This window comes from Thamnophis sirtalis, unplaced genomic scaffold (genome assembly GCF_051295495.1).
Source record: "Thamnophis sirtalis isolate CommonGarterSnake01/CBP01778 unplaced genomic scaffold, rThaSir2_p1.2 scaffold_8, whole genome shotgun sequence".
Classification (NCBI taxonomy): Eukaryota; Metazoa; Chordata; class Lepidosauria; order Squamata; family Natricidae; genus Thamnophis; species Thamnophis sirtalis.
Window position 1 is genome coordinate 36,650,223 of NW_028261388.1, and position 12,426 is coordinate 36,662,648.

The 12,426-nt window shown below is 33.0% G+C and overlaps 1 protein-coding gene across 1 annotated transcript in view; it reads left to right on the plus strand.

The window, feature by feature from the left end:
* EPHA3 (EPH receptor A3) overlaps window positions 1-11,953 on the plus strand; it is a 208,305-nt gene extending 196,352 nt beyond the window's left edge. The window contains exons 15-17 of the mRNA XM_014070746.2: window positions 1,125-1,318; window positions 9,764-9,919; window positions 11,429-11,953. Coding sequence (XP_013926221.2) covers window positions 1,125-1,318; window positions 9,764-9,919; window positions 11,429-11,534 — 456 coding nt within the window. The 3' untranslated portion in view covers window positions 11,535-11,953. The remainder of the gene's footprint in view (window positions 1-1,124; window positions 1,319-9,763; window positions 9,920-11,428) is intronic.
* Window positions 11,954-12,426: the final 473 nt, after the last annotated feature.

The following is a 12,426-nucleotide window of genomic DNA, read 5'->3' on the forward strand; positions in this document are numbered from 1 at the left end:
CATGATGTATTTAAAGCTTTCTGCTGCTTTTGCGTCATTTTCTGAATAAGTTTGATTGATTTGAAGCCAATAAATCAAAGCACTGCAATTCTCAAATCAAAGCATCATAGAAATGGTAGTTATGAAAATTCTAGCAATTTTATTAACCATATGGTTCACAATATTTCAAGATTTAGCTTAATAATATTTATGGGATTTAACAAATATTACCTCTTCTTATGGAATATATACATGAAATTCTGAAATATCACAAAATACACACATACATGCATGCCTGCATGCATTCATACATATATATGTAATGCTAAGGTATTAGCCAATAATGAATATTTAATAGCTCAAGACTTGTCTTTTTGTATGAACCAGAAATGTAATTTACATTAATGGTTTACATTTCCATATTTCTATATTAATAAAAGTAGCTTATATAAGATTATATTGAATTATATAGGATTCTTCCTGCATATGGAGTTTCTATGTATGTATTATTGGATTGTATCCAAGGCAAGAGTTTTTGATAAATTAAGATTCTGAAATATTTAAATATTAGAAACAGGATTAATGTGTTTTTGGTATGTTCTGTTTCAGTCATTGGCTAATCCGGTTAAAGATAGAAAACTGTCCCCCATTTGAAGCCCAAGAGATCTGTTGCTAGTCATTGTAAATAATGCTAAACTATGGACTGATATCTAGCAATTTTCTAAGTTCATATGATCTCAAATAACAATTCCTATAAGACCATTGAAGGAGGTGGGGATGAATGTACAGCAGTGATGCAGATGTTTTCTCTTCGGAGTAATTAAGCTAGCACTGTAGGAAATGTATTAAATTGAGTTGTATTTGGTCTAATCAAATTTAAACATTGGACAAGATTGAGTGTCACTTTCTTCAAAGATATGTAATTATCCTCTCCTTTTTCCGTCATGTTTTGTATCTCTTATTGTCAAGTGGCTTATTTTGGAGATGAAAAAGAATAGGCATGATTCACAATAGGAATAAAATACATCTGTTTAATTACTAAGCCTCCACATTGGATTATGTAATGCATATCATTTTCAGAACCGAGGAAGGAGAAGTGAACTAAATGTCCTTCAGGTTCTACAAACTGTCTTCCTTGTGCGCAGGTAATTAAAGCAGTGGAGGAAGGATACCGTTTGCCACCACCCATGGACTGCCCAGCTGCCTTGTATCAGATGATGCTGGACTGTTGGCAAAAAGACAGAAACAACAGACCAAAGTTTGAGCAGATTGTCAGCATCTTGGACAAGCTGATCCGTAATCCCAGCAGTTTAAAAATCATTACCAATGCAGCTGCAAGGTGACAAAAACTATACATTTATAATTTTGCTATAATTTGTATATGTGGCAAAAGAAATGTTTGCTGTGAAATATTAGTTAGGGAGACAGAATATCCCAATTCAGTAGTGTATTCCAGGGCATTCTTTAGGCTTGATTTAAAAATATAAGTAATATCAAAACAAGACTTTGCAACTGAGTGGTCATGTTGAATGAGTATTGACATAACATCAGAAGAATTGATCCTGATTATCTCTTATTTCAAGACTATTGTGTGTGTCTGGGAGTACATTTGTCTATTTCTCAGCATATAACTTGAAAGTATATCATAAATGCTATAAATTTTAATAGCATTTAAATTAAATGCTATTAAATTTCAGGACCTGAATAGCCTAGATATGTCGAGAATTTAAGCAACATGTGTATTCTTGTTGATATCTAAAATAAAACACAATTCACAATTCACTGCCGAGGCCAAATCCTTCTGAAAAAGAAAAATGTATTTACCGTATGTATTTGAAGAACAATAAACAGTGATGACAGATCTTGTAGTGCAGAGAATTCCACATCAACTGTTTGCATATCAGAATAATTTTGCACAATTCCTTTGCTACTTTGAAAATACTTTTGAACTACTTTCCTCCAATAATTCCATATGCAGCATCTTTCTAACTGTACCAATTGGTTTGGTTTTCAGCATCAATGTTGGATATTTTTCCTCTCAATATACCTAACCTTTTTAGTTTTGAGTGCAGTGAAAAACCACAGAACAATCTCTAAAGTTTTGTTACTTTTTAGTTATTACTCTATTATTAGAATAAATAACCATAATTTATTTGATTTTTTAAATAGTTCTAAATATCTTCAGTTTTACATGTAAAATTTTGGGGTTTTATTCAAAGCAAGTTCGTTTTCTACTCTTCCATTATTGCTTTCTATTTAAAACTTTATATTCTTTCTAGATCCTGGTGCATTGCTTTATAATAGTAAATATTAAGACTGATTATAGAACACCAATAATAAAATACAAAAAGCCTATATATTAATTTTAACAACTTGCATTCTTTTGAGGTGGGTATACAATCTGTACATTAGATATCCTTATCCACTCCTAATCCTAAACTTCACAAGTATCAATAAATGTTTATTGCAAATTTGTCAATAACTAATTCAAAAAGGTTAATGTTGTAGAGTAATTTACAAGGTCTCTTCTAATCCTATGATTACCACAGTGTGCAAGGAAAGAAATGTTATATAAATTATTCTCTGAGGTAAGATGGGTCCAAGATAAGAATGGCTTTAGACATGACCTTATGTGACATAGTTAGTAAGCTACTGTGCTTATTAGCTGTAGCAAGATTCAGCTTATGAAGCATTTCTGGCAGGTGATCCAGTCTCCTTTTTATGAGGGAGAGGTGGAAATATCTCTGCAGTGTTCTCTTTCAGCAAATACTATTGAGTGTATGTGAAGATTAGCATGATGAAAGAGCACTTTACTGTTGATTAACTATGCAGACCAGAAAAATTCAAACCACAAGACATGACTCTTCTGTATATAGTACACAAAGTTGCAGTTATATTTTAAGCCAAACAAAAGAGATTTGTGGATAAGAATATCTGCATAAAATTAGTAGGGGACGCCTAAATTGTATATTCTGAAAAGAAAGATGCAGCACAGAAAACTAATTGCAAGATTACTCCAGATGATTAACATTTCGTAGCTCAAAATTAGCAATATTAGTAATAGCCCAAGGCATTTGCAGCTATATGGTTTGCCCAGTATGATGTATGAATCATAATTAACCTAGATCCAACCTTTCATTTCTCATCCAAGAATGCAATATTGAAAGAGATCATAAAATCCATTCATAGAAAAATCTCATTTCTATGCACTTCTCTTTTTTTATCTTCCAGCTCTGAAAATTACTGTTAAGTATTTCAATTCAAAGCATAGTTTCCTTACCTCCTCCCCAAAAACCATTTTCTTAAAAAGTTAAAATTAGAATAAAAATTAAGAACAAGAAAATTGTGCAAAACCTAAAGAGCAATTAATTAGTTATCCCTATAGATTTAAATGGCTAAATCAAATTTGCTAATAAAACAAACAAAAACCAGAGGAAATAAAATCCTGAAGCATCTTTTCACTATAAGGGGAAGAGAAATTTACTTTAATGGCTGCCTAAAGGAGCTCAAAGCTGGCTAGAGTAAGCTGCAGATTGTCAAAAGGCAACAAAGTATGGTTAATTTTAATTGTATTTAACAAGCCAATTCACAGCATGGTTTCTAAAGGAAGCTTGTATCAACAAAAGCTTCCAGTCTAGTCAAAGTTGTGTGGTATGGCTTTAAAAGGGGATTAAATAAAATAATGGAAGCTAGGGCTATCTGTTATGTCCTGTCTCAGCATGGTGGGTTGGTTAAGTGTTAAAGCACCTAATAATGTCATAAACACAGGTCACTATATATTGAAGACAACATAAAGCAGATTCTCAAGCTAGGCCAATATTTACACACAGAGTTCACTTGAAGGTTGAAATATCTAATAGTGTCCATTATCCAAAGTTGAGGTCCAGGGTTAAGAGTCAGAAGCACAACACAGTCAGTAGAAATGACAACAAGGTTAAAGTCTGATGTATAAATATATCATTTTCAGTGATAGCTATTTCAAACTATGTATTTATAAAGCCAACCATTAAGTGATTCACAAAAGTCGCTTTCTCATTACAAGGTCATTACATTTCACTAAATGTTTTCTCATGAGGAGACCTATGCTGTAATCATTTGTTAAATTATTGGGCTTAAAGCTGCATTTGCTTGTATTTGCTAGGATTTATATTTATGGATAGAGAGATAGGTAGGCAGGCAGGTAGGCAGGCAGGCAGACAGACAGACAGACAGACAGAAGCAGAAGGAGAGAGATAGAGATGTAGGTGTAGATATATCCAACTCCAAAATAATAAATCCAAAAAATGTAATAATTAAGGATCTTTTTTGTATGCCCATCTGCCATCTGTTAATTAGAAGGAGTTGTCTTTAAAAACTAAACAGAATTATGGGCTCTAAGTGTAACTTTGAAGAATATGAGGAAGATACAATGGTCAGATAAAATAAATCTGAATCCAAAGCAAGAATGGAATTTTAGAAAATATCTCAGACTTTACTATCCTTAATTGTTTTTAGAATAAAGGCAGGGAATGGGGACAATAGTCAGAGTTGCAAGATTCTGTTAATTGTAACACTATAAAGAAAATTATTTTAGTATTCATAATTTTAGTGTTCATATCTGGTCTACTTGAGGATTGACAAGAACAGTATCAAAGATAGTGTAATGGCAAAATAATGATCAGATTTTAAAATGGATATAATTTAATTGGGAACTACATAGATTTAAAAAATAATTTTGTGTATCCCATTGTAATAGAATAAGACTGAACTCCACTCTGAAAATCAATTCATGAAAAAGAGGTAAAAATCTATAGGGGTCCAAAATTAGGGGGAAGGTTAGGATTAGGGTCAGGATTAGAAACGAGGAGACCAGATTAGAAACCAAGAGTTCTACTCCTCCATAGGCTTGAAAGTCAGCTGGGTGACTTTGGATCAGTCACTCTCTTTGAGCCCATGATGTCAGATTTGGGCAATGACCTGTTGGTTAGTTCCTGTGGCAATTAATGGATCAACACTTGGTCATCTGGAAAAAATGGATCCTTTACTTAGTTGTGGAAAAAATGCTGGGAAGCATTTTCTTGTGATCCAGTTGGGCTAAGATGTTGTGAGAGACAAATATTTGACATAGGTTCTTCTGTCTATACTAAAATGTTGACTCAATTTTACAATTCTTGAGTAACTACTCAATAATATATAAAGGCTCATCCATCTCCCAACTGGCTTTATTTATTTATTTATTTATTTATTAAAATTTTTATCACCACTCATTTGTTAAAGAGTAATTAGAATTTTACAAACTCTAATCTTAGGTATTCAGTACAGTGATCATAATGTAACCAAAGCACAAGCAAAATTATCTGCCAGCAATTATAGACAATTAAAGAGTTGAGGATGTTCAGTATTTGCAACAGAATTTGATAAATCAAATATGACGTTCTTTCACTAAAAGGCTTTGCTATTTGACTTTCAAGTTGGCATGGAAGCTTAGCTCAAAAATGTTTCTGTACAATTATCATTGAGAATACAAGAAAGCAGTAACAGAAGAAACTAGGTTACAAGGGTACCCACAGGAGTAAAAAAGTCAATCACAACACAATGGAAATCTTGTCTCTTTTTATATTAATTGCATATTCTTTGATCACAGGGTCATAGCTGCCATGTTTTTTGAGCCCAGTAATATCCCTGCGACACCAATCATAATTAATAACTAAGATCACATGGTTTATTCAATAACAATATGAAAGCAAGTATAAATAGCTGTAAAACCAGAAATAGTACTTCTTATACAATTTTTCAATGCTTCCTTACTTTTCCTTACTACAATGTCATTACTTTTCATGACTCCTGATAATATAAGATACATCAGTAAGTGCATTTGGCAACACAATTAATATTGGAAGAAAAAAATGGTTTCCTTAAGCCTAGAAACAATAAAGTAAACTTGTATTTTTTTTTTTAAGAATTCTAGTCCTGGAGTTTGTTTTAATACTAGCCTGGTGAAGGAAATGACCAGCCTTAGCTTGAAAGTAGGGTGAACCACATCATCAATTTGGAGTCTTTATGCTCCCAGAGGAGACCTAAATCTAGACCCAAGTGAATTCCATTTACTCTTATATAATGCCAACTTTCCTTAACTATTAGTAGATCCAATTCTTGTGTATAAGTAGCACTTTTGAACTCTATCCCATCTTTTGTTTTCGTGTGCCTGACAAGTGGTTTGAGTACAGGTAAGTATAGCTGTATAATTGCAAAGTAACAGAAAAGATGGCTTCTTACCTTTTCCTAGTTTGGATGATGTCTGCTTGATTTTGAATAGAGGTCTACGCTATTCAAAAATTTGCACATTTTTTGTGTTCTGTTGGTTGTACCTAATGAGAGACAATGATGAGACAATACTATTTTGGATTATTTTCATAGGCAGATATGACTAGAATTGCTTTCTAGAATGAGAGTGTAGTAAATTGTTAATAATAATTGTTAATAATAAAAATAAATCCAGAAGCCCCTCTAGTACCTTATCTAGCCTATGTCCTCTGGATTAGAATCCTATGAAGATATGAAGAGCAGCCACTCTCGTAGAGTTCTTCAAAAGTCTTAACTTGACTTTGTTCACAGACTTTGAACTGTGATTTATGAGATTCTTATGCTTAGTTGGGCTTCTATTTTATTTTTATACCCTTTATTGTTCTAGTTGAGCTGACAACATATGTGGGTTTCAACCTTTTCAAATTGTTTTTGCTGTTTTTTCTGGATTTGGTAAACTGCCCAGTCTTCTGGAATAGGCAGCCATAACAAATCAAATAAATCAAATCAAATTAAGTTTTATTAGTAGCATAATGGTGCCTCTGCAATACAAGCAAGGTTTGATGGTAGCAGTTAGAAATAGAGATATCTCTTTCTTACCCAGCAGCTGATGCTCTCAGAACAGTGATTTATATCAGTGGGAGGCAAAGCATTACTATGTATATGTTTATTTCGAGACATGATATTGTAAGACAGAAAATTCTTTGCAATGTGGCAACATCGATCTTAATGACAGCAAACCAGGGCTCTCCTGCAGAAGAACAAGGTTAATTCCAGCTGTTAACATAACAGGTTGGTGCATAAAAGCCAATTGCAAGAGACTGTTGGTTGAACATATACCCTGGAATGTCAGTGTTGAGTAGACTGCTGTCCTTTTATTTATAGACACCATATGCAGCCTGCTATGCTTAGTGTTCTGTTCAATAGAAATTATACAAAAAATACCTTGATATGTGTGCACCACCCTAGGGAGAACAATTTAAGAATCTAGTAAGTGGGAGAGAGGAAAGGCAAAGCTAGAGCTGGAGAAATATGTTGGCTAAAATACTAAAATTCTAGTAAGCAAAAATGTAATTTCCATGATTTCTTTTTAATGTCTGCAGTCTGACGCTAGTAGGACCTGATTTATGAAAAGCTGTGAAAGATCAGGTGGAACCCTGCAGGACATCATTTACAGCTGCATGCATTGCAGTCTATCTAATTTGTCTAATAAAAGTGTGAGCTTATGGTGCATATAACCCAGCCCATAAATTTCATGTTTAGACCTGTTGTCTAGGGGCTGGGTCAAAGGGAGGAGGGGGGCTAGAAGCTAGTAAATGCAGATGCTCTGAAAGCTTTGCATTCCCTTGGTACTCATGAGGAGACATCACAGACTGTTCACAGCAAGAAACAAATTCCTGTTCATTGATAAACTGTCCAGATGTCCTCTCCAAGGAAGAAAGTAGCCTTTTGGCTATGTTGCAACATCCTACACAATGTTGTGATTATTTGAATTAAAATTAGTTAATATTTAAGTGCATAATATCAGTAAACATAAAAAAATAGTTTCTCCAGATTTTTATTATCCTGTTTATTTTTTGTTCCTTCTCTGGTTTATTCTTTTTTTAGCTTCTTAAATTAATGCATTTTTTAACAATAAAACATTAAAAAAGGAGCAGGATGGGTTAATTACAACTTCCCAGGCTTTATATATACCTTGGACATTTCTCAGGTAAATTGGAAATTAAAAGTGTCATTTTCATGAGACAAATAGGAGCCAGCTAGTCACTTTTGATATGATTAATATGAAATGTCTTTGTTATTTATTTTTGAATGAAAATTTAGAAAAACGGGCAGAAATCTTATGTGAATATGTGGTCCTGAAAAATTGCACATCTACTCAAAGCTTTCTTTAGCCTCAACAATTTAATAGTCACAAGCCATTCAAAATAAAACTCCAAACATCAACTCATATTAAAGAAAGTGGCTAATAGGTGCTTACATAAATGCGCACATTCTAGGTTTTTATCACAGTGATTGATATAATATAATTCATATATTTTGCTATTAATAGTACTCCTGAAACAGTTTTATTAATGCAATAATAATAATAATAATAATAATAATAATAATAATAATAATAATGTTGTTTAGAATAATCTGCAAAGTCCCCAATGGATTTCCACCCCTTAGAAGAGAGAAAGAGAATTAGGAAATATGTGGATTATTATGTAATACATGAAATCTTTCCTGTGCCATCCAGTATTTTTTAATAGCTCTGTAACTGTGTGAAGAAACAAGGGGCACTCAGAGGGATAAATTATGGAATTTAGAATAGGGTCAGTCCTATTATTAGGTGAAATGAGGCAGGTAGGCTGAGGTTTGAGAGGTGTCATAATAGAGCTGCAAGGCTCACTTTATGAATGCTGCATGTGGGCTGTAGAAAGCATAACCTTGTCTTTTACCTCCATTATAACATGCTGTTAGTGGTCATGTTTACGGACCATTTCTCCCAGTAGTGTCAGTACCACATATCTTGGGTGAAATGGCAGAAATTCATATTAGAGTCAACAATTTTGTTGACTGCATCATATAAGGAAAAGATTACAAAAATGAAAAGAGAGATTGACCTATGTCTTCCTTTAGCAGCATTATGGCTGAAAATAAATTCATGTTGAGTTTCTTTCACTGGTTTGCTGTTGTTGTTTAAGAAATCTTATAGTATTGAGATAGAAAACTAAGCTGTGTCATCTGTAAAACACAAATATTATTTAAAATGTTTAAGGAATCTCACTAAAGCACAGATATTTAGAAATGCACAAATATAGCTACAGATCTGCTCATAACCTACAAAAGTTTTAGATGAAGGTTTCAGAGATTTCTCTCAAATTTTAAATTTGATACATTTTAAGGAAGGTATTAAATATGCAAATGACAATGAGAGTTACATAAAATAATTTAATAAAAGTAAACATAACAAAATAATTTTTGAATAGGAAATAGGAATAGGAAAGCTAAGTATAGGCCCGAAGAATAATTATACATTCTTTCCTTTCAGAGAATATCTTTGCAAATTGTCTCCTAATAGGACACAGCTTTCAACAGATGCTTTCTATATATTTGGCTTATGTGAGTATTAGGACAGGGCATTCTAAGATACCAGGCCTGGCCCTAAGCTTTACAAGGCTTTATGGGAAATAAACAACACCCTGAATTGCATATAGCAACAAAATGATAATAAGAATAGCTTCTACAGCAAGGATGTAATTTGGTATAATGTGACAAAACCGTTATTGCAATATTTTGACCAGCTGAAATTTGTCTGTTCAAAATAATATGAAACTCCTGATGTTTTGGATTGAACCTGTAAAACACCAAACAATAAAAAACAAAATATTGTCTGCTTTGGCATCTGTGTATATGTATACAGATAGATCACCTGTGTTGACTGACAATAAATTTAGCTTGAAGATGAATCTTGGCTTATTTCTTTTGTCTTACTATTGCTTTCATTTTATTCTAGGCCATCAAACCTCCTACTGGACCAAAGTAGCATTGAAATCTCACCCTTCCGCTCAACAGGTGATTGGCTCAATGGTATTCGAATAGGGCAATGCAAAGACATATTCACAGGAGTGGAATACAGTTCATGTGATACAATAGCCAATATTTCTTCAGAGTAAGAGTTTTATTAAAGATATATTATTACTTTTTTTTTCAATTTTCTTTCAGTTTCCCAAATTAAGAATGTAAAAGGTATCTGAGAAGTCCACATTTTATAGACGTTCAGTGCTGAAGTCTAATTTTGGAAATGGAAAGGAATCTCAGTGAAAAATAATCTTCTAAAATCCAGGTCATCCTTTAAGTCCCAAAATAAACAGAACACTGTGGGAGGACTTGAAAGATATTCTCTGTGTAGTCTAACATTTTCATCAAACTTTAGTAAAATCTATATTGGTTCTCCATCTCCAATTACTCTTCCCCAAGACCTTCAAATCAAGTGGGGAGCCTGGTTAGTGTCTTAAAAATCTACAAGCTGCTAATAACCATTGGAGTTGCATATATGTGATTCCAGGCGCCTTTGTGAATACCATACCATTAAATTCTAATATGAAACTTTTCATTTAAGTTATGAATTGCATGTGCTGGGGTTCCAAATGTATTTTAAATATGACACTTTTGATATTTTCAATATCTTTTTTCCAATATTGTTCTGTTCACTTTGATATCTTGCAAATATGCAAATAGCACTCATATTTCTAACAGGGTAGATAGGTATCATAAGGATTAAGGAATTTTCATACCTGAATCCTAGTATCAATTGAGTAATTCATTCACTTTAGACAAACACCCACATGGTAATAGTTATTACAAGCAAACCTTGTGCTATAAAATCCACATAATAACAGAATGCACAATAGCCACTGATATCCAGGGCAGCTGCCATTCTTGTCTCATAGTTTTTTATCACTACAGTAAAGTCATGCAAGATCTGAAATTTATTTACAAATATTACAGTTACTACAGCACAATTCTTTAAGCTATTTAGGATTGGAGAGGTTTATTTTGCCTACCAAGTCAAACCTCTTGATTAGTTTAGGAAGCCAATTTAACACATCACTCATAGTTAGCTTTCCAGCATCTCTTTTAACCTTTTTATTGCAGAAGAGTTCATCACATTTCTATGTAATTGATTTCATTGCTGAATTATTTTTTATAAGCTAGATCCATTGTCCCATATCCTGTGCTCTGAAACTGTAGAAGTGTGTTTCAATCTTTTTCTAGATGACATCCATTGAGATATTTCAATCCTATCCAGTCTTCTAAAGGCTAGATATGCCCAATTCCATTTATACCAACAAAGAAGAAGGGCTGTTTTCCTTGGACTTAGAAATGCCCAAAATGCATTTCTAAGTTCTAAAGAAACAGCACTTCTTCATTGTTGGTATAAATGGAATTGGACACATTTAATCTTTAGAAGATTGGATAGGATTCATTCCATCTCCCATTCTAAATTTCCACTCAATATTTAGCAGAATCAGAGAAAGGTAATTACTATTAGGTGTGTGTGCGTGTCCGTGCACATATGCATGTGTGAGTGTGTGTGCATGTTAAAGTGTGTCACTTGCCTCTTATTTAAAAATAAAACAAAAAAAACTTAGATAACTTTTTTACTATTATTTTTCAGTGACATGAAGAAAATTGGAGTGACGATTATTGGACCACAGAAAAAACTTATTAGCAGTATTAAATCTCTGGAAATGCATACAAAGAATGGCCCTGTTCCTGTTTAAATTACCAAATGCTAGCATTCAGGACTCATCTGGAGAAACTGAGAAAAATTACTAAAAGATCCTGGTAATGTGTGGAAAATTGTGAGACTTAAAAGGCACTGTTGCAACAAAATGGGGCAATTTGCAACAAACGTGAAATTTCAAGCCCATTAAAAGACTCATAAAGAGTTCAATTGCCTTAAAATAGGAATGAAAAACTTATTTTATATCTCTTATTCTTGAAGGAGGGGTTCTTCCCTAAGTAATAATGGACTGCTCAAACATAAAATGCATTTGGAAGAAAAAAGAAAGTTTAAAAAATCCATGTAACCTTAAGCCATTCAAATGCTAATAGACTGAATATCGTAAAAGGCAAAAGAAACAGTGGATGTAATACTGTGACTGGAATGACTGTCAACAGCATTAAACAGGTTTTTTTTTTTAAATATAAGGAAAGGATAGGCACGTAGCATTTTATTTCTTTAAATCTTGTAAGCATATTCGAGGATAATACCTCAGACTTGTCTAGCCATATCTGCAATGATATCCTTGCAATATTATGTTTTTGACTGTGGATGGTAAATCTGAATGACAATTGGGTGAAAATGAAGGCAATACTTCACAGATACTTGTCCTGGGTGTGTTCTTTAAAAACAAAACTTTTTATATATATAAATGCATATTTATTTCCTTTAAAAATGTTCCTCTTGTTTATATTTATATAGGTTTTGACTGGGATTAATGACTGCCAAATGCCAAATTTCTTTAAACTTTGGCTGTCAACAATATTTAAGGGGGAGAAAAAAAAATCAATAAAACCCATGTGATTTTATTCCTAATAAAAATATCACTACAAAGGAGCTGATGTGCATACAAGAATGCTCATAGACATACAATACTTCCTATACAAATA